The following is a 27,168-nucleotide window of genomic DNA, read 5'->3' as shown; positions in this document are numbered from 1 at the left end:
CTCTAGAAAATACCTTTTAAATAATTCATGATAGTAGAATTCTTAATGGGGATGAGTCAATAGTTTGTGGTCTTTAAATATTCCTATCTCTTCTTGCAGAGGGAAATGAACTTTTTTTTTGTTTTATATTACAGGAGACAGCAGTATTTTTCTGACTTATTTAACATTTTAGATACTGCCATTATTGTGATTCCTCTGCTGGTTGATGTCATTTACATTTTTTTTGACATTAAGTTGCTTAGGAATATTCCCAGGTATGAAACATAAGACTTACCTCTCTTAAAGTTTTTCATTAATTTTAGCATTTTCTGTGGCTTTTATTCTATATAATCTTTTCAACTTCAAATGTTCTCATCTATACCAAATACATTGCTTTAAAATGAAATGTTTGGGTAAATGCCCACATACTTTGAAACTAAAAGATTGTGATATTTAGGGACCAGTGAAGAATATACACGCTAAGTACCATTAATGGAATAAAGAAGATGGCAGTACCCAAAGAAGGACTTTTACTCTTGTACTAACTTTAACTTCTCTACATTTTGAAGTTCTCATCGAATTCCCATTTGTATAATTTTTTGGCCTTTTGGCTAAGATCAAATATAATATTCTTATCAGTTTAATATCTGCTATATCAAAAAAAGTATATTGAAAACAATTCCCGTCTATGCTTCAACTACAAATCCCTTACACATAATGTTCTGTCTGGATTTTTCCTACAGCCAAGAGGGAATTTATTTGAGCATATGCAAAATTTGAGTGATTTCAATCATGAGTTTCTAAAAAATAGCAAACAGAACAGAAACTAGGAGATGACACATGTAGCAACACAATAGTAGAGTTTTGCAGTATAGTTGTGGTAGAAACAAAGAAAGCTTAGGCAAAGTTAGAACTGTTAGGGATTAGGAAACTAAAGAGTGTATGAGGCCCTGGTGACTCTTTTTCTTTTTTTACTGTGACAGTGAGGAAAATGAAAGAGCAAATGTATACTGGGATGTAGATGGTGGCTTCCTAAGCTTGTTCATGGGTCAAATAGCTGATTTCTTTTTGTACCCTAGCTTCCCTGGACTACAGCTCAGGCCCCAACTAAAAGCATGTTAAGTGATTGGCTTTTGGAGTTATTTGAAAATAACCTCAGCCAATGTGGTCCTCTGACTAGAAACCTCAGCATCACTTGACAGCTTGCTAGAAATATAAGAAGAAAAATACCTTAGGCCCCATCCTGGACCCACTGAATCAGTATCTCTGGGACCCAGCAATCTGCAGCTTAACAAGGTTTTCCAGGTGGCTCTTATTGACGTGTGCCCAAATCAGAGAAGCACTAGTCCAGACCATCAGTTCTCTGCTTTGGTGGTTCTGATGGCAGGAGAGATACCAGCTAGCACACTTTGGAAGTATCTCAATCTGTTGCCTGCCTGATGTGCATTAGCAGCTGTAGTGAACATCTGTTACTCATGGGAATAACAAAGATGAACAAGAATAATCGATTTGTTTTGATGTGGAAAAATTGAAAATGCTAGTCTTAAATCCCAAAATTAAATTTACAAATGCTAAGAGTCTATCGTATCACTATTTCTCTAGACCAGAATTTCTCAGCCTCAGCATTACCAACATTTTGGGCCAGATCATTGTCATAAGAGGGTGGTGAGCAGTTATATTAATTGTAGGGTGTTTAGCAAAATTCCTGGCCTCTATTCACTAGATGTAAGTAACACAGAGACACAAACACACATGCACACACGCAAGTTGTGAAAACCTAAATGCCTCCAGACATTGCCAAATATCCCCCAGGTAGGTAATTGGGGAGAGGAGGGAAAATTGCCTCTGGTTAACAACTGCTGCTCTAGACATAGTTTATATTGATAAAATTCTGTTTCTGAAGCAAAAATGGATCTTTTAAATTTATTGTTAGATGGACACATTTAGTTCGACTTCTACGACTTATTATTCTGATAAGAATTTTTCATCTGCTTCATCAAAAAAGACAACTTGAAAAGCTGATGAGAAGGCTGGTAAGTGGGCAAAACATGCTTATGATTCAGAAAAATATTTTGTGTTTTGGGACCCATTGGCAAGGGTTGATATCTATACTGTATAATGTTTTTTATTTTTATGTTGATGAATGTTTCACAAACTAATGATGATTTCAAACTCTCAGGTTTCAGAAAACAAAAGGCGATACACAAGGGATGGATTTGACCTAGACCTCACTTACGTTACAGGTTTGTGACACTTAACTGTTGATTTACTTGTATTACTTCACTTTTTCTTGTAATTGTATTTTTTTGCCTCATCTAAGACACATTCATTCAAAATATTCTTTATTCATGAGAATATATGCCACTGTGATAGTGTGACATATTTGTGGTTTAGCCCTGGCAATGGAAGATCTGCATGTCTTCTCAATTCAGGACTACTCAGTTGCAGCATAGGAACTTGAATGGATTTTCAGCTGACTCCATTTGAGTTTCAATTTATTAACCTCTCGTAGTTATTTCTGAGTCCCAAGGATCCCACAGAGACCTCTTCTCATCCTAGAACCCCAGAGAATGAGGTCAGTGTTTTGTAGATCTCAGGTTTTCTGAGTCAGAGGGCTGCAAAGCACCTTGGGAGTTCCCACCGTCACTGGTGCCCAGAAATCTTGGATTTTCTCTGGTATTTAAGATAAGAAATAAATTCTAAGAACAGGGGGAACTTCAGACTGAGGCCATCATAAGTACATGGCATACAGTTAGAACTAGTGGAGACTTAAGAACTCCATGCCAGTTTAATGGTCATTGTGTTGGATAATTTAATATGTTATTTGATTATCCTGAGTATTAGCTCTTTTCTGTCAACCTCAATTTTAAAAGTTTTTTTTCTGTGAAAATGGAGTCTGATCATGTATAAATTAATTTTTTTTGTGTTATATGAAATCTATAATAATGTTTGTAATAGTGATGATTTTGACTTTCAGAACGTATTATTGCTATGTCATTTCCATCTTCTGGAAGGCAGTCTTTCTATAGAAATCCAATTGAGGTAAGAGTCTTTTTCTGACAAATACTCATTTCTCAGTGAATGTAGACTGTGTAGTCATAAGTTTAATATTGACCCAGATATGGCAGTATTCTTTTAAAAATGTACTCTTTCAAGTAAAAAAATCATAATGGATTGATACCAGTTACGATTGTGCCAGTGGTTACAAACCACCCCAAAACTTACTGGCTTATAACAGCAACTATTTATTTGGCTCATGATACTGTGGTTTGTGAATTTGGTATGGGCTTAACTGTCCAATTCAGGTGCTTGCAGAAAGGATTTCCTGTCTCAACTAAGCTCATTCATGTATCTGTGGGCAGCTACTGAGTCATCTGAGGACTGGCTAGTCTAAAATGACTTGGCTACCCTCAACTGACAGAGCCACTGCATGCTACGTGCACCCCCCCGAGGCCCAAGGCCCATCCCATCTGGCACCCACTGCTGCCAACAGCCCCACCCCCTTCACCAGCAGAGCCATCATATGCTGCATGCACTTCTAAGGCACTGAGGACTGGCCTACCTGGTGCCCACCCTGCTGTTGGCAATACCCCACAGCTAGCAAAGCCACTGCAGCTAGCATGCATATGCCTAAGGCCTGAGAACTAATCTGAATGATGGCTCTCATACCAAGAAAAGCCATACCACTGTCTCCACAAACCCTCACCATCAGGCCACTGAGGCAGTCACAGACACCACTGAATGCTGATTACAGCCAAAAAAGTCACCTGAAGACTATATTACTGCACCCACCCAGAACCAAAGTCAAAGCACCCTACTCAATGAACACTATAGGAGACAACTATTGGAAAAAGTATTTCTCTATGAAAGCTCTCTAACATTGGAAGAGGCAACAGTTTCCCCAGATGTGCAAAAATCAGTTTAGGGCCACAAGAAACATGAAAAGCAAGGAAACATTACACCTCCAAAGAAATACAATAGTTCCCCATTAACAGACCCTAAATTTAAAGAGTATATCAAATGGCTAAGAAGGAATTCAAAATAATGATCTTAAGGAAACTATGAGATACAGAGAATACAGATAGACAAATCAATGAAATTAGAAAAACAATTTATGATCTTATGGGAAATTCAACAAGGATATATATGTCATTAAAAACCAGACAGAGATTGTGGAGCTGAAGAATTTAAGGAATAAAATAAAAATACAATCAAGAGTCCAGGTGCAGTGGTTCACACCTGTTATCCCAGCACTTTGGGAGGCCAAGGCAGTGGATCACTTGAGGCCAGGAGTTCAAGACAAGCCTGATGAACATGGCAAAATCCTGTCTCTAAAAAATACAAAAATTAGTTGGGTTTGGTGGTGCATGCTTGCCATCCAAGCTACTTGGGAGGCTGAGACACGAGAATTGCTTGAATCCAGGAGGTAGAGGTTGCAGTGAGCCAAGATTGTGCCACTGCACTCCAGCCTGGGTGGCAGAGTGATACCCTGTCTGAAAAAAAAAAAATACAATCAAGAGCTTTAAAAACAGACATGGGAGAGATATGGCTAAAATCTAGGAAGCTCGAAGGTTCTCAAATAGATTCAACCCAAAAAGGTCTTCTCTGAGGTGCATAGTAGTCAAACTGTCAAAAGTCAAAAAGAGGGAATATTCGTCAGGTGCAGTGGCTCACACCTGTAATCCCAGCACTTTGGGAGGCTGAGGAGGGTGGATCACTTGAGGCCAGGAGTTCAAGGCGAGCATAGCCAACATGAAGAAACCACATTTCTACAAACAATAGAAAAAAATTAGCTAGGTGTGGTGGCGTGAACCTGTAGTTCCAGTTACTTGGGAGGCTAAATCACGAGAATTGCTTAAACCCAGGAGGTGGAGGTTGCAGTGGGCCAAGATCACACCACTGCACTATAGCCTGGGTGACAGAGCAAGATTGTATCCAAAAAAATTAAAAAAAAAAAAAGGAAATGTTAAAAACAGCAAGAAAAAAGCATCAAGTCACATATAAGAGAAACTCCATTTGATTAACAGTGGATTTCCCAGTGGAAACTTTACAGGTCAGTAGACAATAAGATGGGATGATATATTCAAAGTACTGAAGGAAAAAAAAAACTGTCAACCAAGAATACTATACCTAGTAGAGCTATCCCCTAGAAATGAGGGAGAAATAAAGTATTTCCTAGACAAGCAAAAACTGAAGGAATTCATTCCCACTAGACTGACCTTTCAAGGACTGCTTAAGTTGGTTCTACATCTGGAAGCAAGAGGATGATTACCATTGTCAAAACACACAAAAGTATAAAACTCACTGGTAGTGCAGATATACACATGAGAAAGAGAAAGGAATCAAACTTTGTTGCTACAGAAAATGACCAAACCACAAAGATTAAAAAAAAATAGGTGAAGAAAAGAACAAAGGATATACAAAACAACCAGAAAAAAATGAACAAAATGACAGGAAAAAGCCTCATCTATTAATAGTAACCTTGAATGTAATGTAAACAGATCAAATTCCCAATTAAAAGATACAGAGTTGGCTGCCAAGATTTAAAAAAAGAAAAAAAAAAAAGACCCAACTGTATGCTGCCTACAAGAAACTAACTTCACCTGTAAAGGTTCATACAGACTGGAAGTGAAGGGATAGAAGAAAATATTCCAGGCAAACAGAAACCAAAAGCGAGCAGAGGTAGCCATACTTATCAGATAAAAACAGACTTTAAGTCAAACTGTATGAAGAGACAAAGAAGGTCATTTTATAATAATAAAGAGATCAACTTAGCAATAAGATATAATAATTGTAAATATATATGTACCCAACACTAGAGCACTCAGATAAACAAGGCAAATATTTTTAGGTCTAAAGGGAAAGATAGACTCCAATGCAATAACAGTTGGGGCCTTTAACACCCCACTCTTACCACTGGACAGATCATCTAGACAGAAAATCAACAAAGAAATATGAGATTTAAGCTTACAGATAGGAAAAAGTTCTGGTGTTCTGTAGTGCTGTAGGGTGACTACAGTTAACAATAATTTATTGTATATTTTTACATAGAGAGGATGTTGAGTGTTCCCAACACAAAGAATGATAAATATTTGAGGTGATAGATATGCTGACTATCCTGATTTGATCATTACACATTGTATGCAAGTATTGAGATATCCCTGTGTACCTCATAAATATGAACAAGTATTATGTGTCAATTAAAAATATTTTTAAAGAATGAAGGAAACAGATTTTTTAAATGAAAGGAAAGAAAATTACCTGACTTGGCTGAATGGCCCCATGTGGTCTCTCATTCTCCAGTAGGCTACTTCAGGCCTGTTCACATGATGGCAGAGGCAAGAGTCCCAGGAGCGGCCACAAAACAATGCAAATCCTCTTCAGGCCCAGGCTCAAAATTATATATTAATTCTACCCCATTTTATTGGACAATGCAAATTACACTACCAGTCTGGATTCAAGGAGTAGAAAATAAACTCCAACTCTTGATGGAAGGAACTATAAAGAATTGTGGCAGTTTTTGATAGTCTACCATAGGGAAGAAAGATGGGGATGCTATAACCCAAAATGTGTATTCTTAGGTTGAGATCCTAAATTATAGTCAGGGCATATGGCTTTAGGCTCTGTGGATGACTAAATTAATTTCGAACATATAATGCTGTTTACTGTGAAATGCCAGCTGAAAGGATCATTGTTTAATTTTATATAAATTACAATACTTATTATACCTCAATAAAAATATAACTATCAAGGGCTGGCATCAGTTGCCGAGAGGTGGAAGGAGTACCTCTCTGCAGTTTGTTAGCTCAGTTCTGAACAGGACAGGCCTGCAAGTTCAGCTACTTCCCAGAAAATGTCCTGGATCCCTGGCCTGAGTCATCATCCCATGACTAGAGAACATGGATGGATTATTTTATCAAGAAACTGGTGATAAACCAAGGGCTATAGGAATTAAGAACTAGGGCTAAAAAAGAAATGTTTAGAGTGATGCAAGATGGCCAATTAGAAGCAGCTGCAGTCTGCCGCGCTCACAAAGAGGAATGAAAAGGGGCGAGGGAATTCAGCACCTTCAACTGAGATAACCAGGTTCTCACATTGGGACTGACTGGATGAACAAGTCGACCAATGGAGAATGAAGACAAGCAGGCAGAGGGTGCGATGGCCCAGCCGGGGGCGGCATGGAGCCAAAGGAAACCCGACTCCCAGCCAAGGGAAGCAGTGAGTGTGCAGTCCTGCCCAGGAAACCATGCTTCTCCCATGGATCTTTGCAAGCCATGGATCAAGAGATCCCCTTGTGAGCCCATGTCACCAGGGCTGCGGGTCTGATACACAGACCTGTATGGAGTCTGGGCACATCAGCTGCTCAGGCACACACAGAAACCCAGGAGTTTTACACACTGTAGCCGGGGATCTTCAGCACAGTGGGAAATCTGTCCATATGTATCTCTGGGAAGGGGGCTGAATCCAGGGAGCCAGGCAGCATCATTCTGCAGGCCCCATTTCTGTGGCACCTCACAAGTTAAGACCCACTGGCTTGGAATACTAGCCTGCCAACAGCAGCGGGTTGGAATCCACCTCAGATGGGTCTGAGTTCCCGGGGAGGTGGGGAGAGGCAGCCAGCATCACTGTGGTTCATAGACTCAGCCACTCCAGCCTGCCAGCTATGGAGAATACAGACAATCTGGACAAGGAAGAGTTCCCCACAACACAGCACAGCTGGCTTGCCAGATCATGACCAGACTGCTTCTTTAAGCAGGACCCCAATCCATTCCTCCTCACTGGACAGGAATCCCCGCGGGGGCTTTAACCACTGCAGCAACGGTTCTATGGACAGAGCTTTGATCTCTCCCTGAAATAGAGCTCCTGGCGGAAGGGGCAGCTGCCATCTCTGCAGTTTGGTCAACTCAGCCACTCCAACCTGCTGGCTTTGGAGAATACAGGTGGTCCGGAGGAGGAAGGATCCCCCACAATGCAGCACACCTGCTCTACCCCAAAGCGCCAGACTGCTTCTTTGGATGGGTCCCTGATCCAATGCCTCCTGATGGTGGGAATGCCCAACGGGGGTCTCCAGCCACCTCCTGCAGGTATGTGCGGGCTGGCTACAGGTCAGTATCCCCCTGGGATGAAGCTTCCAAAGGAAGGAGCTGGCTGCCATCTTTGCTGTTTCTCAGGCTTCACCGGCAATATCTCATTCAGAGTCTATGAGGAACTTAAATTTACAAGAAAAAAACAGCCCCATTAAAAAGTGGGCAAAGGATCTGAACAGACACTTCCCAAAAGAGACATGCATGCAGTCAACAAAAATATGAAAAAAAACTCAACATCACTGATCATTAAAGAAATGCAAACAAAACCACAATGAGATACCATCTCATGCCAGTCAGAATGGCTATTATTAAAAAGCCCAAAAATAACAGATGCTGGGAAGGTTGTGGAGAAAAAGGAATGCTTTTACACTGTTGGTGGGTGTGTAAATTAGTTCGACCCATGTGGAAGACAGTGTGGCAATTCCTCAAAGACCTAGAGGCAGAAATACCATCAGACCCAGCAATCCCATTATGGGGTATATACCCAAAGGAATATAAATCATTGTCTTCTAAAAATACATGCATGCACACATATGTTCATTGCAGCAGTATTCACAATAGTACAGACATGGAATCAATCTAAACGCCAGTCGATGATAGATTGGATAAAGAAAATATGGTACATAGAGCGGGATGTCTGGCTTCTGAGCGGGAATCTTTGTAGTGCCAGTGATGAAAGAGAGAATTAAATATGGGTGATGTTGAGAAAGGCAAGAAAATTTTTGTTCAGAAGTGTGCCCAGTGCCACACCGTGGAAAAGGGAGGCAAGCAAAAGACTGGGCCTAATCTCCATGGTCTCTTCAGGTGGAAGACAGGTCAGGCCATTGGATTATCTTACACAGAGACTGATAAGAACAAAGGCATCACCTGGGGAGAGGATACACTGATAGAGTATTTTGAGAATCCCAGGAAGTACATTCCTGGAACAAAAATGATCTTTGCCAGCATTAAGAACAATGCAGAAAGGGCAGACTTGATAGCTTATCTCAAAAAAGCTACTAGTGAGTAATAATTGGCCACTGCCTTAAACAGAAATGTCTCATGACTTTTTTATGTGTCCTATGATATAATAGATCTCATACACCAGAATTCAGATTATGAATGACTGTCAGAATATTTTTTGGGCAGTCCTGATTTAAAACTAAGACTGGCTTGTGGTTAAATGAATAAGTTTGGTTTTTGAATATTAATAGTAATTCCAATTCAGTGAATGCTATCACTGTTTACTCCTTCTAAAGATATGATTAGACTTTGTTAATAATGTTCAACTTTTCACAAAGATGGTGAGTACCATCTTAAAACTTATATTTATATTTATATTATATTTTATATTTATATTTATATTGGTTTATATTTAGATTTATATGACTGGTTATGTGAATATATTTAAATACTGGGGAAATTCCTTCACTGTCTCAGAACCAAGCAAGATTCACCTGTATTTTGTGTTTATTTGCCTCTTAAAGGCAAGGGTTGAAGATACGGTAGCAATGTCTACTTTGTATTTTTGGCCTTAACTATGCCAATGTAATTAGAATTCCTTGTATTTAAGATGGTTCCTTTTACTTATTCAAAGGCATTTTGTGTGGTTTATGTGTAATATCAAATAAAGATTATTTAACACTTAAAAAAACAACAACAAAAAAAGAAAATGTGATACATAAATACCATGGAAAACTGTGCAGCCATAAAAAGGAACAAGATTACATCCTTTCCAGGGACATAGATGGAGCTGGAAGCTGATATCCTCAGCAAACTAACACAGGAACAGAAAACCAAACACCGCATGTTCTCACTTACATGTGGGAGCTGACAGTGAGAACACATGGGCACACAATGGGGAACAACACACACTGGGGCCGGGGGAAGGAGAGCATCAGGAAGAATAGCTAATGGATGCTGGGCTTAATACCTAGGGATGGGATGATCTGTGCAGCAAACCACCATGGCACACGTTTACCTATGTAACACACCTGCACATCCTCCACATGTACCACTGAACCTAAAATAAAAGTTGAAGTAAATTATCTGTATATACATATGCCCTGATGTACGTACGTATACATTATATATGCATGCATCTATAACCACATGTTTATTGAGGTATAACACATATGGTAGGTTGCACTACTCAAGTATATATCTTGATGATATTATACCTGAGTATATATGCATGTAACCAACACCTCTGTCAATATATTGGTCTATGACTGACCTCCAATTAATTGTTGTAAAGATATAAAGTATCAAGTTTCATGTTTTTCACATAGCTCTCAATTCCTCCTGTACCATTTATTGTAAAGAGCATGATTTCCCCCAATAAATTGCAGAGGTGTGTTTATTGCAAATAAAGTGAACATATACGTATAGGTCTGTTTCTGGGCTTTTTGTCCTTTCGTTATGACTGTCTATACTTAAGTCCAGACCATAGTTTTAATTATTATGGCTTTATAGTGACTCTTGAGAACTTGTGTATAAGTCCTCCAACTTTGTACTTCTTTGTTTAAAAACTATCTTGGCTCTCCTAGATTTTTTGAATTTCCATATAAATTTTAGAATCATCTTGGCAATTTACATACACACACACACACACTCAAACCCACACCCTGTTAGTATTTTGACTTGGGCATTGACTACACAGCTTAATTTGGAGAGAATTGACATGTAAAAATATTGAGATTTCCAACTCATGAACATAATACATCTCTCTACTGATGTCTTCTTTGATTTCTTTTAGCAATGTTTGCAGTGTACAGGTTTTACAACTTTTGTTAGTTTTATTTCTATGTAGTTGATAAGTTTTTGTGCTATTTTAAATGATATTTGAAGATCTTCATTTTCTAAATATTTGCTCTTGGTATGTAGGAACATAACTAATTTTTGTATATTGACTTTTGTTTATTTGTTTGTCTTAAGACAGGGCCTTGCTCTGTCACCACAGGCTGGAGTGCAGTGGCACCTGGGCTCAAGCATTTCTCCCACCTCAGTCTCCCACATAGCTGGGACTACAAACAGGCATCACCACACTTGGCTAATTTTTTAAATTAATTTTTGTAGAGAAGGAGTCTCTCTGGTCTCACTGACCCAAGCTGGTCTTGAACTCCTGGATTCAAGCAATCCTCCCACCTCAGCCTCCCAAAGTGCTGGGATCAAAGGTGTGAGCCACCACACCTGGCCTTGTATGTTGACTTTACATCTAGCATCCTTCATAAATTCACATATTCATTTTAATAATGAATGTGTAGATTCCCTGGGATTTTTAAAATGTATGCAATCATATAAAGTTACTACTTTCTTCCCACTTTTTATACTTTTTTCTTTCTTTATTGAATTATCTAGGACTTTCACAGTAATATTGAATAGAAATGGTAAGAGGAGGCAACCTTGCCCTGTTCCCAAACCCACGTGGAAAGAATTTCATGCTTCACTATTTGAAATGATGTTTGCTATAGGCTTTTGTAGTCATTCTTTACTAGATTAAGACAGTCCATTTTATTTCTAGTTTGCTAAAAGTTTTGAATCATGAATTGGTGTTGAATATATCAGATATTTTTTCTGCATCTATCAAGATAATCAAAATGTTTTTCTGTTATTCCATTAATGAGATTTTCAAAGTTAAACCAACCTTTTTTATTTTTGGAATAAACTCCTTTTGGTCTTAATGTATTTTTTATGTATCACTAGATTCTATTTGCTACTATTTTATTTAGAACTTTTCATCTGTGTTCATGAGGGATATGTAGTTTTCTTTCCTGAAATGTCTTTATCAGCTGGTCTACAATTACCTTAGCTTAGGTGTCTTGGGTAACTCCTATCTACTCAACTTATCTTCATCCTCCATCTGGATGAATATGATGGGTATGTTTCAAGGTCATGTCAAAAGGAAAGAGCTAGAGTGGAATCTTACAAATGCTTTTGCAAGCCTCTCCTTTGTGGCATCCCAGTGACCAAATCAACTCACATAATGGAACACAAAATTAGAGAGAAAGGGCACTACGAGGTGAAATGTGAGGGCTTGGATTCAGGAAAAGTTGAAGAATTGAGACCATTGATGGAATGATTCTACCTTATTCTCAGGCAGGGAAGCATTTTTATACATGCAGATAGTTCACAAGAAATAACTGCTCTATAGTCAGAGACTCAAGACTTCAGCAGTTGTATAAAAATACATTTGTAAATACCTAAAGACCTTGAAGAGAAGGGTCTGAACCACATCTCACCCAGGTTATGCTATTCATGGCTAAGACATGACTCTACCACTCCCTTGGCCAATTTTGAAAATTGTTTCAAACTATTTATTTGAGGTGGAAGTACTTTCTGTCGCTCCGAATGGGCACAGTCATGGAGTAATGTGACCAGGGTCCACTGGATGGGTCATGGCACTTGAGGGCAGCCATCCAAAAATTTCCAAATTCCATCTTTATGGGGAAAACATCTCTTGATTGCTAATATTGTTTTTTAAAGCAGGTTAAGTTAATAACTGTGAGTTAATTATAGCATGTCTAAATTGAGCCCATTTTCTTTTAGTAGATTTGGTGGTGACTAATATAAATTTGGCAACACTTAATATTAGCTGGGGTGTTTTTTAAAAGCCAAAAACTTTTAGCATGTAAATCAAGACAAAGACATTACTATTTTTTTCTGGGGTGATCTCTAGACTGTTGGTTTCTATCAGTTATTAAACTGTTATTTCCTTGGGGCATTGACAAAGTACTAATAAGTCATTGATTCCTTTACCATTTTTAATCAGAGTATCCCAAAAGGAGGTAATCATGTGTTTTAATAAATTCCACAAATCATAAACCACTCAAAAAGCAAATCTACCATCCATATTAATATTTAATCTTTCATCTTTGCCAGAGTGCAGCCCCAAATCTAAGCTGCTAGTTCAGCTACCTGGGCAGGCTGGGAATCAGGCCATGGAGCCCTTCTGTGATTGCATGTTCAGTGATAACAGCATGTCCTGCACTAGGAGTGTCTCTGTCATATTTGAGAAGTATCTACAAAGTATATTAAATCAAGGTTGACTAAAAGGGAGAAGATTCAAATCCAGGCATACTTAACTCCTGAGAGGATGCTAAACAGTCATGTGATTCCCCTTTATTCTTAAAAGGGAATCAAGTTGCAGGGTTACATTTTGAACAACAGCGAATACGCAAAGCAGACATTACAATTTCATAAGTGGTTGCTAGTGGAGAAGTGTCAGATGCTGCCTTGAAGTAGCAAAAACTTTAGAGATGCAGGACCCATAGAGTTAGTGGAGAAACAAGCACTGTGGTGGAAGCATCAACAAGTTTGGCCACTGCTACCACCTCATGCAAGTACGGAAGGTATACTTTTGCCTCCAAATCAAGGAATGTACTAAGATGGGCAGAGAGAAGAGTATGGTAGATTTAGGAAAACCCAAAGGTGGAGGTTGTTGCAAGAGGCTTTCTAAGAGGAGACAGCATTTTTTACTTTTGCATCACAAGGAAGAGTTTCAGAAATTATAAACTTAGTAAGCCATGCAAAGGCTGAGCTATTGAGAAAAATCAGGTATACAATTACCTACATTCCTACAATCTTAGCCATCTTTTAATTTCTGTTCTTGGTAGAATTGAATGCACTTTATTCTGGCTGAAAACAGAAACTGTCCATCTGGTGACAGATTGTGACCAGAAAAATGTAGATTCTTGGCAGAGTTGAATTTTTTCTAGATTCTTTATGTCCTTTTTCACCTAATTTGGATAAGAGGTATTTGCAGTCTTCGGTAAACTACTTAGATCAGAAAACACAGCAGTGAATCATCTAAATGTTGAGTTGCTATATATATATATATATATGATTATAAAATGATATATATATATCATTTTTTAGGCATTGAGAGAACTAGGAAGTGGATTTGGAAAAATCCCTAAAGCTTAACTGTCCAGTTATATTTGTTTCCCCATGAAAAAGCAAATATTGACTGTTTTTCTATATATGTATACTAAGGAAGGCTGCACATAAATTACCAGTGTGAGATATTTACTTGTTGAGAGAATGAAGGACAGGGATGGGCATGGTGGCTCACACCTGTAATTCCAGCACTTTGGGAGGCTGAGGAGGGTGGATCACTTGAGGTCAGGAGTTCAAAACCAGCCTGGCCAGCATGGTGAAACCCTGTCTCTACTAAAAATACAAAAAATTATCCAGGCGTGGTGGCAGGCACCTGTAATCCCAGCTACTCAGAAGGCTGAGGCAGGAGAATTGCTTGAACCTGGAAGGCAGAGGTTGCAGTGAACTGATATTGCATCTTTGCACTCCAGCCTGGGCAACAAGAGTGAAACTCCATCTCAAAATAAAATAAAATAAAATAAAATAAAATAAATAAAATAAAATATGAAGGACAGGACAGTATTCTAAATGTTGCATGATATTTCATTAGTGCTATGATTAACCTCTAATGTTGGACATTTAAGTGTCACTATAATCAACAATACAGCAACAGACATCTTTGCTCATAAGGCTTTTTCTGTATAGGTTGCTAGGAGTGAAATTACCTAGCTAAGAGTATGAATATTTTTAGGGTTCTTAATATATATTGCCAATTCCGAGAGCAATTGTATTCTTGTATCCAGAATAAATCAAAGTTTTAAATTTCATGCCTTATTTTGCCAGCATTGGATTTTCTCATTAAAAGAGAAAGGGCTAATTTCATGGGTGCAAATGGCATTTCATTGTTGTTTTGACTTTGTTATTGGTGACACTGAATGTTTACATAGGTTGTTAATCAGTTAGATTTTCTCTTTTATGGATTGTTTATGTCCTTAGCCCATTTATCTATAAGGTGAGTAATATTTAAGTTGTTGTTAATGAATTATTAATTTATCATACTAGGCATAGTCCCCATTCAGTCAATTTTTCTGAAAAATCGTTTCCTCTGTTATTCATTAATAGCATTTTTAAGCAGAAATTTCAGATTTTTATGAAGTCAAACCTAAGCCTATTGATCTTCCATTGATTCAACACCTTTAGTTCTTCCTCATCCAAAGAATTGATTAAAATTTGCTTAAATTTCTCATAGATATTTATAGTTTTTATATGTGATTTCTAAACCCGTGTGGATTTTATGTAAGAAATTCCATGAATTCTGAAGTATATAAAACTATTTATCCTTGCCTCCCCCACTATGCAGATTCAGAGTGTTCATCTTTTTGACTTATTATTTCCTCCTAACAGAGATAGCCAGTTTAATAAATGGATGACTTTGATACCTTCATTTTATTTTTCTCAATATTAAGCCCGTAAACATCGCTCTGAGGGTACCATACTAATCAGTTTTAAAATTTTGTGTCATTTTTGTTGTTGCACAGAGATATATACGTATGTGTGTGCATGTTTCAGAAAGATATATTTACTGAAAGTTGGATTCATATAGTGGTATTGATTGTATTTTAAATAATAACTACTATCTGTTTTTCATTTTAAAGGTTATACATACACACACACACACACACACACACACACACTTATAGGTACACATATATCTTCATTTAAAAAAATAAAGAGAACAAATGAGCCAAAAAAGTCTCCATATTGTTACCAGTTATTTAAAATTTGATATGTTTATCTTTTTCTATCACACATACACACAATCATACAATATACTTTTTGCATTTATTTGTTTCCATAGTGCTTAGATAGACTGTAATATGCAGATCACTCTCTAAAGATGTATCTATTCAGAATTAAATTGAAATAAGAACCAAGATGAATTAGATTTAAACAAGAACCATATTAACTGTGAATTAATGATTTAGAACAAATTACTTAAAGTTAGTTAACCAGCTAATTTACTTATGTGATAGCTTTAAACAGTGTGTATTTACAATAGAGACTCATCTGAGTAGCCAAACACACTTTGTGGACTATTTGAAAAATCACAGTGGATTAGAACTTGAAGTTTGCATACCCTCTTATTCCCTGAATCTCCCCTAGAAGATGCTAGTGAGAGACAAATTAATAAAATAATAACCATTTTAGGTTCCCCCTAGGAAATAGCTTGTGTTGATGCCATGTAAATATGTAAGATATGTGTTTGTCTTTTTTAGGAAGTTGTGCGGTTTCTAGATAAGAAACATCGAAACCACTATCGAGTCTACAATCTATGCAGTATGTACATTACTCTATATTTTGCTACTGTAGGTAGAAAACAGATTACTGCACGTAAGAAGATGATTTTGTTTTTTAGATTGCATTTAATCATAAGTATTTGGTAGTGGCAAGGAATGAATTTAAAAATCCCCATCTTGGACTGGCCCCATTTAGTACAAAGAGTTAGCCCAGCAGCACAAGGTACCGTATGAAGAATGTGGCTTTGGCAGGACCAATGATGCGGGGGTGGAAGCAAACCATTTTAGGGAAGATCTGTTCTGGCCATATTAGGTTTAGGAAAATCTTTCTGTTTTTCCTGCCAGATTGTGTTATGAGGACATAGACAATTTAACAAATGAACCCTCTGACCCATCAGCAGTGGCATGTGATGAGAGCAAGGCTCTAGATGGGAAAAAAGCAAAAGACTCTGTAGAAAATAGGTTGTAACCCAGTTTAATACCCTGTCTCTCTTGATTTTTTCTTCTACCTGTATACTCAATAGACATTTTCAGGGGGCAAACATTTTGGTCAGCTACATTTGCCTCTTGTGTGGTTTCTAACTACCCTGAAATAATATAATGAATAGGCTGCTAGAAAGTTAAAAATTATACCTATTAAACAAAAATAAGTTGAGTTTAGGTTACATGAGATGGATAAACCACTACCATCTTTACGTTTTTGAAATGCTTGCATTTATTTTAGAGTGGCAGGAGCAACTTGGAAAGCTCTTTTTGAAGATAGATAAGGAATTCTAATAAGATATGTTAACTTATTCATAACTTCATCATTTATCATGTTATTCCCTATAGAGATATGACATACATATTATTTATTTTAGGTGAAAGAGCTTATGATCCTAAGCACTTCCATAATAGGGTCGGTAGAATCATGATTGATGATCATAATGTCCCCACTCTACAGTAAGTTTTATGCTAAATTGACTATCAGAAGAGGGCTAAATATATTGGGCTTGATTTTTTGAAAATATTTTAACTAAAAATCTTAAACTTGAAATCAGTGAGATGGTGGTTTTCACCAAGGAAGTAAATGAGTGGATGGCTCAAGATCTTGAAAACATCGTAGCGATTCACTGTAAAGGAGGCAAAGGTAATAACATTTTCCTTTTTATTTTTCCCTTTCTGAAGACATGTAAATATAGATAAAGTAGAAGAACAAGATACATATTGCTATTAATACGTATTAATAACTGTTATCATTTTAAAATATTAGCTCCAAGGTGGAAAGAAGGGAAGGAGAAAGGAAAGAGGAGAGGAGGAAGGGTGGGAGATAGGGAGAGGATAAGGAAGGGAGGAAAGTAGGAAAAAAGAACTAAGGAAGGTTGAGCATATTTTCCCTTGTTTTCCTAGTATTTGGATTTTTTATTTTTGGTTTGCCAGTTTATATCTCTCAAAATACAAACAGTCTTTAATTTTAGAATATCAGAGTACTTTTATTTTATTTAAGGCTGATCTTTTTTATTTTTAAATTAACAAAAAATCAATATATTTATGGTGTACAACATGATGTTTTGATATACATAAACATTGTGAAATGGCTAAATCAAGCTAATTAACATATGTTTTACTCCACATATTTTTGTGTGAGAACATTTAAAATCTACTGTCTCAGCAATTTTCAAGTATACATTATTATTAACTATAGTCACTATGTTGTACAATAAATTTCCTGAACTTATTCTTCCTGTCTAACTGAAATTTTGCATCCTTTAATCAACATCTCAGGCTGGGCACAGTGGCTCACACCTGTAATCCCAGCACTTTGGGAGGCTGAGGCAGGTGGATCACATGGTGAAGCCCCATCTCTACTAAAAATACAAAACATTAGCCGGATGTGGTGGCATGCACCTGTAATCCCAGCTACTCGGGAGGCTGAGGCAGAAGAATCGCTTGAACCTGGGAGGCAGAGGTTGCAGTGAGCTGAGATCGCACCATTGCACTCCAGCCTGAGCAACAAGAACAAAACTCCATCTAAAAAAATAACAATAATAATAAAGTAAAAACCAACATCTTCACAATCCCCCCAGTTTTGTCTCCCCAGCCCCGGTAACCACCATTCTACTCTCTGCTTCTATGAATTTGACTTTTTTAGATTCCACAAATAAGCGAGACATGCAGTATTTGTCTTTCTATGCCTGGCTTATTTCACTTAGCATAATGTTCTCCAGGTTCATCCATATTATCTTGTGACAGGATATCCTCTAAGGCTGAATAGTATGCCTTTATTTATATATACCACATATTCTTTATTCATTCATCCACTGATGACATTTAGATTGACTCCATAGCTTGGGTATTATGAATAATGCTGCAGTGAACACGGGAGTGCAGATTTCATTTCCTTTGGATATATACCCAGAAGTGGAATCTCCAAATCATATGGTAGTTCTATTTTTGTTTTTTTGAGGAATCTCAGTGCTGTTTTCCACAATAACTACTAATTTACATTCACACCAACAGTGTACAAGGGGGATCACTTTTCTCTTCATCCTCACCAACTCTTCTTTTGTCTTTTTGTTAGTGACCATCCTAACAGGTGTGAGGATATCTCTTTGTGGTTTTTATTTGCTTTTCCCTGATGATTAATGATGTTTAGCATTTTCTCATTATACCTCTTGGCCATTTGTGTGTCTTCCGTTGGGAAATATCTTTTCAGGTTCTTTGCCCATTTTCTAGAGAAGTAACATGTTCTCTTGCTATTGTGTTGTCTGGGTTCCTTTTTTAAAAAATCTGTTAGCCTATTATCACATGTATGCTTTGTAGATATTTTCTCCCATTCTGTAGGTTGTCTCCTCACTCTATAAATGTTTCCTTTGCTGTGCAAAAGTGTTTTAGTTTGATAAAGTATCATTTGTCTACTTTTTCTTTTGTTGCCTATGCTTTTCAGTCATATCCAAAAATATCTTGGCCCAGACCAATGTCAAGAAGATTTTCACCTATCTTTTCTTCTAGTAGTTTTCCAATTTCACGTTTCACAGTTAAGCATTTACTTTGAGTTGATTTTTGTATATTGGGTGAGATAGGTTGCAATTTCATTTTTCTGCAAGTGGATATTCAGTTTCCCCAGTATTGTTTATTGAAGAAACTGTCCTTTCCCCATCTTGGATTCTTGGCACCTTTGTTGAACATCAGCTGAGTATAAATGCATGGATTTTTTATGGGCTGTCTATTCTGTTCCATTGGTCTATATGTCTGTTTTTGTTCCAGTAAAATTTAAGGTTGTTCTTAAACTTTGTGAGAACCTTTTAGATTAAGGGAGCCAACAGAGATGCTATTTCAAAAATTATGCTGGAATTTTTATAGTGTAATGATACAAAGAAGTTGACATTGGTGGAGTTAAAATGGGGAAAAAAAGCCATTTGTAAATCCACCCAATTTAAGTTTAGTTAGATTTTCTCTCATTCAGGTTTAGGCTTTAAATAATCATCTAAGCATATTTCACAAATTTTGACAAACATAAATAATTACATTTTTAGTGGGCTCTAAATGAATTTTTATATCAAATTCCAGGAAAACATAGCACCGTAAACTGACTTATATAATTCAGTAAAATCAAGTTTTAGTCTTATTGACTAGTTTCAAGCCCATTAGTTAATATACAGGTTCTGTGTTTAGCTGTATATTAGTTAATATGCGGTTCTGTGTTTAGCTCTACAGGTTGGAATATTGTATATAAACTGGCAATTTACAATACCATAGTTAAGAATATAGAGGTTGAATCATTTGAAATTGCCAGTTTTTAACCATCTTTTGCTTTAAAAATGGCCATTTCACATTGCCCAACCTAAAATGTTATTGTTAAAGAAATTAGCATCAGCTTTCTATTAACTAATGCTAATTCCTTGCTTGAAGGAAAACATTCATTTCAAATTTGACTTTTTTTCTTTTTTGCTGAGAGGGGGTTTACATTATTCTGTATTCACATAATATTTTGTTGATTTTGTTAAAGTTTGTTTAGAGGGCTAATATTCAGCTGGTATGTACCAGAGCAGCCTCTTTTTTATGTGTTCATTCATATTAGTCTTGCTATCTTCTGGTTGGTTGCTGCCTGCAGGTTACCAGTAGTATCATGATAGTAAAAATATTTTATATCGATTTATAGGAGTTCTTTAAAGAATCTGAATGCCAATTTTTCTTAGTATTGTAATTATATTCTCCCCACATGTTGCCTTTAAATTTGATGGTAATTTATTTTGTTGTACAAAAGTTTGTAAATTTTTGTTTTGTTTTGAGACATGATCTCACTCTGTCACTCAGGCTGGAGTGCAGTGGCATGATCTCAGCTCATTGCAGCCTGAACCTCCTGGGGCTCAAGCGATCCTCCCATCTCAGCCCCTCTGAGTAAGTGGGACTACAGGTGAGCATCACCATGCCTGGCTAATTTTTGTATTTTTTATAGAGACAGGGTCTCACTGTGTTGCCCAGACTGATCTTGAACTCCTGGACTCAAGTGATCCACCCACCTCAGCTTCCCAAAGTGCTGGGATTACAGGCATGAGCCATCATGCCCGGAGAGAAGTTTGTAATTTTGAATATAGTAAAATTTGTTTTTCTATGTGTGTGTATGTATTTCATGCTTTTCTGTCATGTTTATGAAATTCACCCCTATACTGATATAGTAAAGATATTCCACATTTCCTCAAAAATATTCAAGTTCCATTTTTAGTATTTGGGTCTTTAATCTAATTGGAAGTTGGGGGGGAAGTATTTTTTTCATATAGATAGCCAATTGTCCTAACACCATCAATTGCATGCTATTTTGTTCTCCATTAATTTGTAGTCCCTCTCAGTAATATACCAAGTTTCTATAAATATTCAAAACTGTTCCTAAGTTCTCTCTACCACACTTTTGTAATTATTGTAGCTTTATAATATGGTTTGATAAAGGCAGAATTGTCTTGCTCTTCTTGGAACTTTATTATTACATTCAATTTTAAAATCATTTTGTGAAGTGCCATAATGGAACACTTTTAGGATTTTTATTGGAACTACATTGAATTTACAGATTAACTTGAGAGAACTGACAACTTTGAGATATTGAGTTGTACATGTGAATCATCTTGTTCATTCTTTAATAATATTTTATACTTTTTTTATCATGTCTTTGCACATCTTTTCAAAAATTCATTCCTACACAAATTGTGACTGAAAATGGAATCTCTTTTTTTCTATTACATTTGGGTTGTTTCCAATTTTTATTGTGATAAATTATGTTTTTTGTTTTTTGTTTTGAGATAAGGTCTCACTCTGTCACCCAGGCTGGAGTGCAGTGACATGATCTCAGTTCATTGCAACCTCCGCCTCCTGCGTTCAAGCAATTCTCATGCCTGAGCCTCCGGAGTAACTGGGATTACAGGCGTCCACCACCACACCCAGCTACTTTTGTATTTTTAGTAGAGATGGGGTTTTGCCATGTTGTCCAGGCTGGTCTCAAATTCCTGACCTCAAGTGATGTGCCTGCCTCTGCCTCCCAAATTGCTGGGATTACAGGCATGAGCCACCATGCCTAGCCCAATAATACTGCTTTTAAAAATACATGTTTCTTGTTGCACATGTGGCCACATTTTTGTTGAGTGTATACCTCAGACTAAAATTGTTCTGTCTTAGGGTAATGAATCTTGAACTTTACTTGATAATGTCATCTGTTTTCTAAAACAATTGTACCAATTTTTACTCCACTGGTATTGTAGACTTCAAGCATTCCATATCTTCCCCAATACTTGCAATTCTGAGTATTTTTATCTTTAGCCTTTTGGTGTGTGATGGCATCTTATGGTGGTGATCATTTGCATTTCTATAATTACTAATAAGTTTGAGGAAGTTTTTTTAAGATTATTAAGTATTTGGATATCCTTTTTTGTAAAGTAACTTTTTTATTTTCTTAACCATTTTTCTCCTGGATTATTCATCTTTTTTCTCCTGATTGTAGGAGTTCTTTATGTATTCTGATTTCAATTCTGTTATTGGTCATAAATGTATTTCAAGAAAGCTTTTCTGCTTTGTGATTTGCCTTTTCTGTCTCTCAGGAGTATCTTTTGGTTAACAGAAGTTCTTAATTGTATTACCATCATATGTATCATGCTTTCCCTTTATAAAGTTTGTGTTTTTGTGTCCTGATTAAGAAAATTTTCCTTGAGTTTAAAGGACATTTTACTACTATATTTTCTTCGAGAAGGTTCATTCCTTTTAAAATTGATTTATGTGTGTGGTGTGAGGAAGGCGTCATGTTTCATCTTTTTTCATGTATGGCTATCCAGTTATTCCAGCACAATGGTTCAGAAGATTTTCATTTCTTTGCTACCCTGAAGAACATGAATCTGTTTCTGACCTTTCTATTCTGTTCATTGATTTTTCATCTGTGTGCCAATAGCACAACTATCTTACTATAGCTTTCTAATACGTCCTCATCATCTTCTTCTTTTTCACAATTGTTTGGGTATTTTAGGTCATCTATATTTCCATATAAATTTGGGAATCAACTAGTCAAATTACACACACTGGATAGAAATTTGTTTGGAATTGCATTGAATTTATAGACTGGGGAGAATTGAATCTTTACAATATTGACTCATCCAACCCATGAAGAGAGGTATTCTCTCATTTAGTTAGGTCCTCTTCAATTTCTCTTTACAATGCTTTCTCATTTTCTGTATAGAAAGCTTGCATATTTTTGGTGAGATTTATTCTTAGATTTTTTTTGTGGCTATTTAAATGATATCCCTTTAAAATGTCTGTTTTCTAAATGTTTTTTGTTGTTTTAAATGCAGTTCATTTTATTTATTAATCTTGCAATTAGCAACTTTCCTAAACTCACTTTTTTTTTTTTTTTTTTTTTTTTGTGGCAGAGTCTCATTCTGTCACCCAGGCTGGAGTGCAGTGGCATGATCATGGCTCACTACAGCCTCAACCTCCCTGGGCTCAGGTGATCCTCCTATATCAGCCTCTTGAGTAGCTAGCACTGCAGGCAAGTGCCACCATGCCCAGCTAATTTTTTCATTTTTTTGTAGAGATGGGGTTTCGCTATGTTGCCCAGGTTGGTCTCAAACTCCTGCGCTCAAGTTATCTGCCAGCCTCAGCCTCCGCCTCCCAAAGTGCTAGGACTGCAGGTCTGAGCCACCGTGCCCAGCCTAAACTCACTTATTAGTTCTACTAATTTATCTATAGATTCTTTTGGATTTTATGGTACATGATTACATCATATGAAAATAATAAATTGTATTTTTTCCATTTCAGTCATTTATCTCCCCTAGCACTGGCTAGAACATTCAGTACAGTGTAGAATTAGAAGTGGCAATAGCAGCCATCAACATACAGTTCCATTCTCAAAGGAAAAGCTTTCAACATCTCTCCAATTGCTTAACGACTGTGTGTGTGTGTGTGTGTGTGTGTGTGTGTGTGTGTGTGTGTGTGTATTAGCTACCATTTATCGATTAAGAAATTCCTTGGCTGGGTGCCATGGCTTACACCTGTAATCCCAGCACTTTGGGAGGCCCAGTGGGGTCAGATCACTTGAGGCCAGGAGTTTAAGACTAGCCTAGGCAACATGGTGAAACCCTGTCTCTACTAAAAAATACAAAAATTTGCCAGGTGTGGTGGCACATGCCTGTAATGCCAGCTACTCCGGCTGAGGCACGAGAATCACTTGAAACCAGGAGGCAGAGGTTGCAGTGAGCCAAGATCACACCACTGCTCTCCAGCCTGGATGACAGAGTGAGACTCTGTCTGAAAAAATGAAACAAAAAAAAAAAAAAAAAAAAAAAGAAAGAAAGAAAAAAGAAATTCCTTTAGCTTGCTAAGAGTTTTTTTTTTTTTAATCATGAATGGATGTTGAATTCTTAAAGATTTTTCTGAATCTTTGAGATGATAATTTTTCTACTTTATCCTATAAATAAATGTGGTTAATTACATTGATTAAGTGGTAAACCAACATGTTTCTGGAATAAATGTAATTTAGTTGTGCTGTATTATTTTGTTAAATACTTATTAAATTATTTTATTATTATATTGCCAGATTCTGTCTGTTAATATTTTGTTTAGGATTTTCAAATTCATGTCATCTGGGCAATTGGTTATAATTTTCCTTTCTCATAGTTTTTTCAAATCTTGGCTTCATAAAATGAGTTAGATTTCATTTTCTCTGTTTTTCTTCTCTGGGTAAATTTATGCATGCTGATTTTTTTCCTTCTTAAGTGTAAAGTGAAATTCACCAGTGAAGGCGCATTGGCCTAGAGCTTTCTCTGGAGGGAAGTCTTTAAATTATGGCTCAATTCCATATATAGAATGTTTTTATAATTTTATTTCTTTTGCCCATTTTGGTAGATTATAGTTTTCCCAGCATTTGTCCATTTAATTTAACTTTGCAAATGTCTTGACATCAAATTGTTCACAATATCATTTTACCATTTTAGTGTCTGCAGAGATGTTCCCTTTTTTATTCCCGACATTGCTTTCTTGGTGCCTTCTCCCCTTTTTTCTTTGATTAGTCTCACCAGGGATTTATCAATTTTACTAGTCTTTTAAAAGAACCAAATTTTTGGCCTTATTGGTGGTCTCTATTTTTTACTTATTTTTTATTTCATCAATTACTATGATATCTAGTATTTTCTTCTGTACTCCTTGGGTTAATTTGTTCTTTTCCTGACTTCTTGACATGGATAATTCTTAGAGTGTTGGCCACTCTCTTTTCTATTTACCATTTAAGGCTACAAGTTTTCCTCTAAGAATTGCTTTAGTTTCATCCCATAAATTTTTATTTGTAGTGTTTTTATTTTACTTAGTTCAAACTATGTTCCAACTTTGTGCTTTTTTTTTTGACCCATGAGTTATGTAGAAGTGTGCTTCCTTATTTCCAAACATATGAGAGTTTTGTATTTATCTTTAAATTTTTGATTTCTTATTATATTTTGTTGTGGACACAGAACATACTATGTATTTTTTTCTTTTTTAGTTCTTTGAAATCTGTTTAGACTTGCTTAATGGCCCAGAATTTGGTCGATATTGTCAAATGTTTTCTGTACATTTGAAAAGAACATGTATTATGCATTGTTGAGAACAGTGTTCTATGTACATCTATTTTATTTAACTCTTCTATTTTCCTACTGACATTCTGTTTTCGTTCCATTGAATTTTAATAATATAATCTTTTGCTTCTTACCCTCTGTCATTACCTTGGAAGTCATATACTCCTTTTCTATGTTTTTAGTAATTACTGTAAAGATTTCAACCTGCATCCTTGATTTAGCTATTAATTTTTGTTTATGTTGAGTCTGCATCTAGAAATCTTCCTAAATTCTCTCATTAGATTAAGGAGTTATTCTAAAGATTTACTTACTACACTGACTTTCTACACTGGTTAGGCTCTGCAGTATACTGTTAAATGGAAACAGTGAAGAGAGGGCATTTTTGTTTAATTCTAGGCTTTAAAGAAAATGCTGTCAATATTATGTCATTAATATGATGTTCCTGGTAGGTATTTTGGTAGATTCTCTTTGTTGAGTTAAGGAAGTTTCCTAGTTGTTGTTAATTTTTAAAGTCACAGGTGCAGGCTGAATGTTAGTGAATGCTTTTTCCTGCATTAATTGAGATAATTGTAAGGTATGACTTCTTTAATCAATGAATATGATAAATTGCATTAATATAGATTTCTGATAAAGGATGATTCTTGTATTTTTTATTATTTGTTTTTTAATGGGCAAAATACTTTTTTTTTCTTTTTGAGCTTAGATTTTTGGTATAAATTAACTTTTAGATTTGGAAGTACATATGCAGGTCTATTGGTAATATTGTGTGATGCTGAGGTTTGGGGTGTGAGTGATCGCATCACCCAGGTACTGAGCACAGGACCCAATAGTTAGTTTTTCACCCTGTGCCCTTTTCTGCTGTGCCCCCTCTAGAACTCCCCAGGGTCCATTATTGCCACCTTGATATCCATGAGCACCCATTGTTTAGCTTTCACTTATGAGTGAGAACATACGGTATTTGGTTTTTTGTTCCTGTATTAATTTGCTCAGGATAATGACTTCCAGCTGCATCCATGATGCTGCAAAGGAAATTATTTCTTTTTTTTTTTGAGAGGGAGTTTTGCTCTTGTTGCCCAGGCTGGAGTGCAATGGTGCAGTCTTGGCTCACTGCAACCTCCACCCCCCAGGTTCAAGTGATTCTCCTGGCTCAGCCTCCCAAGTAGCTGGGATTACAAGTGCCTGCCACCACGCCCAGCTAATTTTTGTATTTTTAGTAGAGATAGGGTTTCACCAAGTTGGCCAGGCTGCTCTCGAACTCCTGACCTCAGGTGATCCACCCACCCCAGCCTCCCAAAGTGCTGGGATTACAGGCATGAGCCACCGTGCCCAGCCTGTTTTTTGTTTGTTTGTTTGTTTTTTGTTTTTTGTTTTTTTTTGAGATGGAGTCTTGCTGTCACCCAGGCTGGAATGCAGTGGTGCAATCTCAGTCACTGCAACCTCCGACTCCTGGGTTCAAGCGATTCTCCTGCCTCAGCCTTCTGAGCCACTGGGATTACAGGTGTGCACCACCATGCCTGGCTAATTTTTGTATTTTTAGTAAAGACGGAGTTTCACTATGTTGGCCAGGCTGGTCTTGAACTCCTGACCTCAAGTGATCTGCCTGCCTTGGCCTCCCAAAGTGCTGGGATTACAGATGTGAGCCACTGCATCCGGCCCATGGCTCTATTTTGAAGTATGTTCCTTTGATTCCTAGTTTCTTGAGTGTTTTTTTTTTTTATCAAGAAAGATGTTGAATTTTATCAAAAGCTTTTTTTTCTGCATCTATTGAGATGATCATGTGGTTTCTGTTTAATTCTGTTTGTGTGGTGAATCACATTTATTGGTTTGCATATGCTGAACCTTGTATCCTTGGAATGAAGCTTACTTGATCGTGAACTTTTTGATGTGCTGTTGGATTTGGCTGTTATCCTGATGGGGCTACCTTTGTGTGTGATCTGGCCTTTTTCTCCT

The 27,168-nt window shown here is 36.8% G+C and overlaps 2 protein-coding genes and 1 pseudogene across 2 annotated transcripts in view; all 3 read left to right on the top strand.

Moving 5' to 3' along the window:
- The window catches only part of TPTE2 (transmembrane phosphoinositide 3-phosphatase and tensin homolog 2), an 89,253-nt gene that overhangs the window by 44,531 nt on the left and 17,554 nt on the right, over positions 1–27,168 (top strand). The window contains exons 11-16 of the mRNA XM_055097122.2: positions 1,913–2,012; positions 2,159–2,222; positions 2,957–3,021; positions 16,139–16,199; positions 17,020–17,101; positions 17,200–17,288. Of these exons, the coding sequence (XP_054953097.2) occupies positions 1,913–2,012; positions 2,159–2,222; positions 2,957–3,021; positions 16,139–16,199; positions 17,020–17,101; positions 17,200–17,288 (461 nt within the window). The remainder of the gene's footprint in view (positions 1–1,912; positions 2,013–2,158; positions 2,223–2,956; positions 3,022–16,138; positions 16,200–17,019; positions 17,102–17,199; positions 17,289–27,168) is intronic.
- Positions 571–674, top strand: LOC112436946 (U2 spliceosomal RNA; annotated as a pseudogene).
- Positions 8,757–9,075, top strand: LOC106635415 (cytochrome c-like). The gene has a single exon (XM_014347383.3). It carries the CDS (start codon positions 8,758–8,760, stop codon positions 9,073–9,075), a length of 318 nt encoding a protein of 105 aa, XP_014202869.3. The 5' UTR covers position 8,757.

This window comes from Pan paniscus, chromosome 14 (genome assembly GCF_029289425.2).
Source record: "Pan paniscus chromosome 14, NHGRI_mPanPan1-v2.0_pri, whole genome shotgun sequence".
In the NCBI taxonomy this organism is placed as follows: domain Eukaryota; kingdom Metazoa; phylum Chordata; class Mammalia; order Primates; family Hominidae; genus Pan; species Pan paniscus.
This window is presented reverse-complemented; position numbering and strand designations above follow the sequence as displayed.

Bases quoted from the DNA above. Each gene is read 5' to 3' on its own strand.
- LOC106635415 (XM_014347383.3), top strand. From the start codon at position 8,758: ATGGGTGATGTTGAGAAAGGCAAGAAAATTTTTGTTCAGAAGTGTGCC.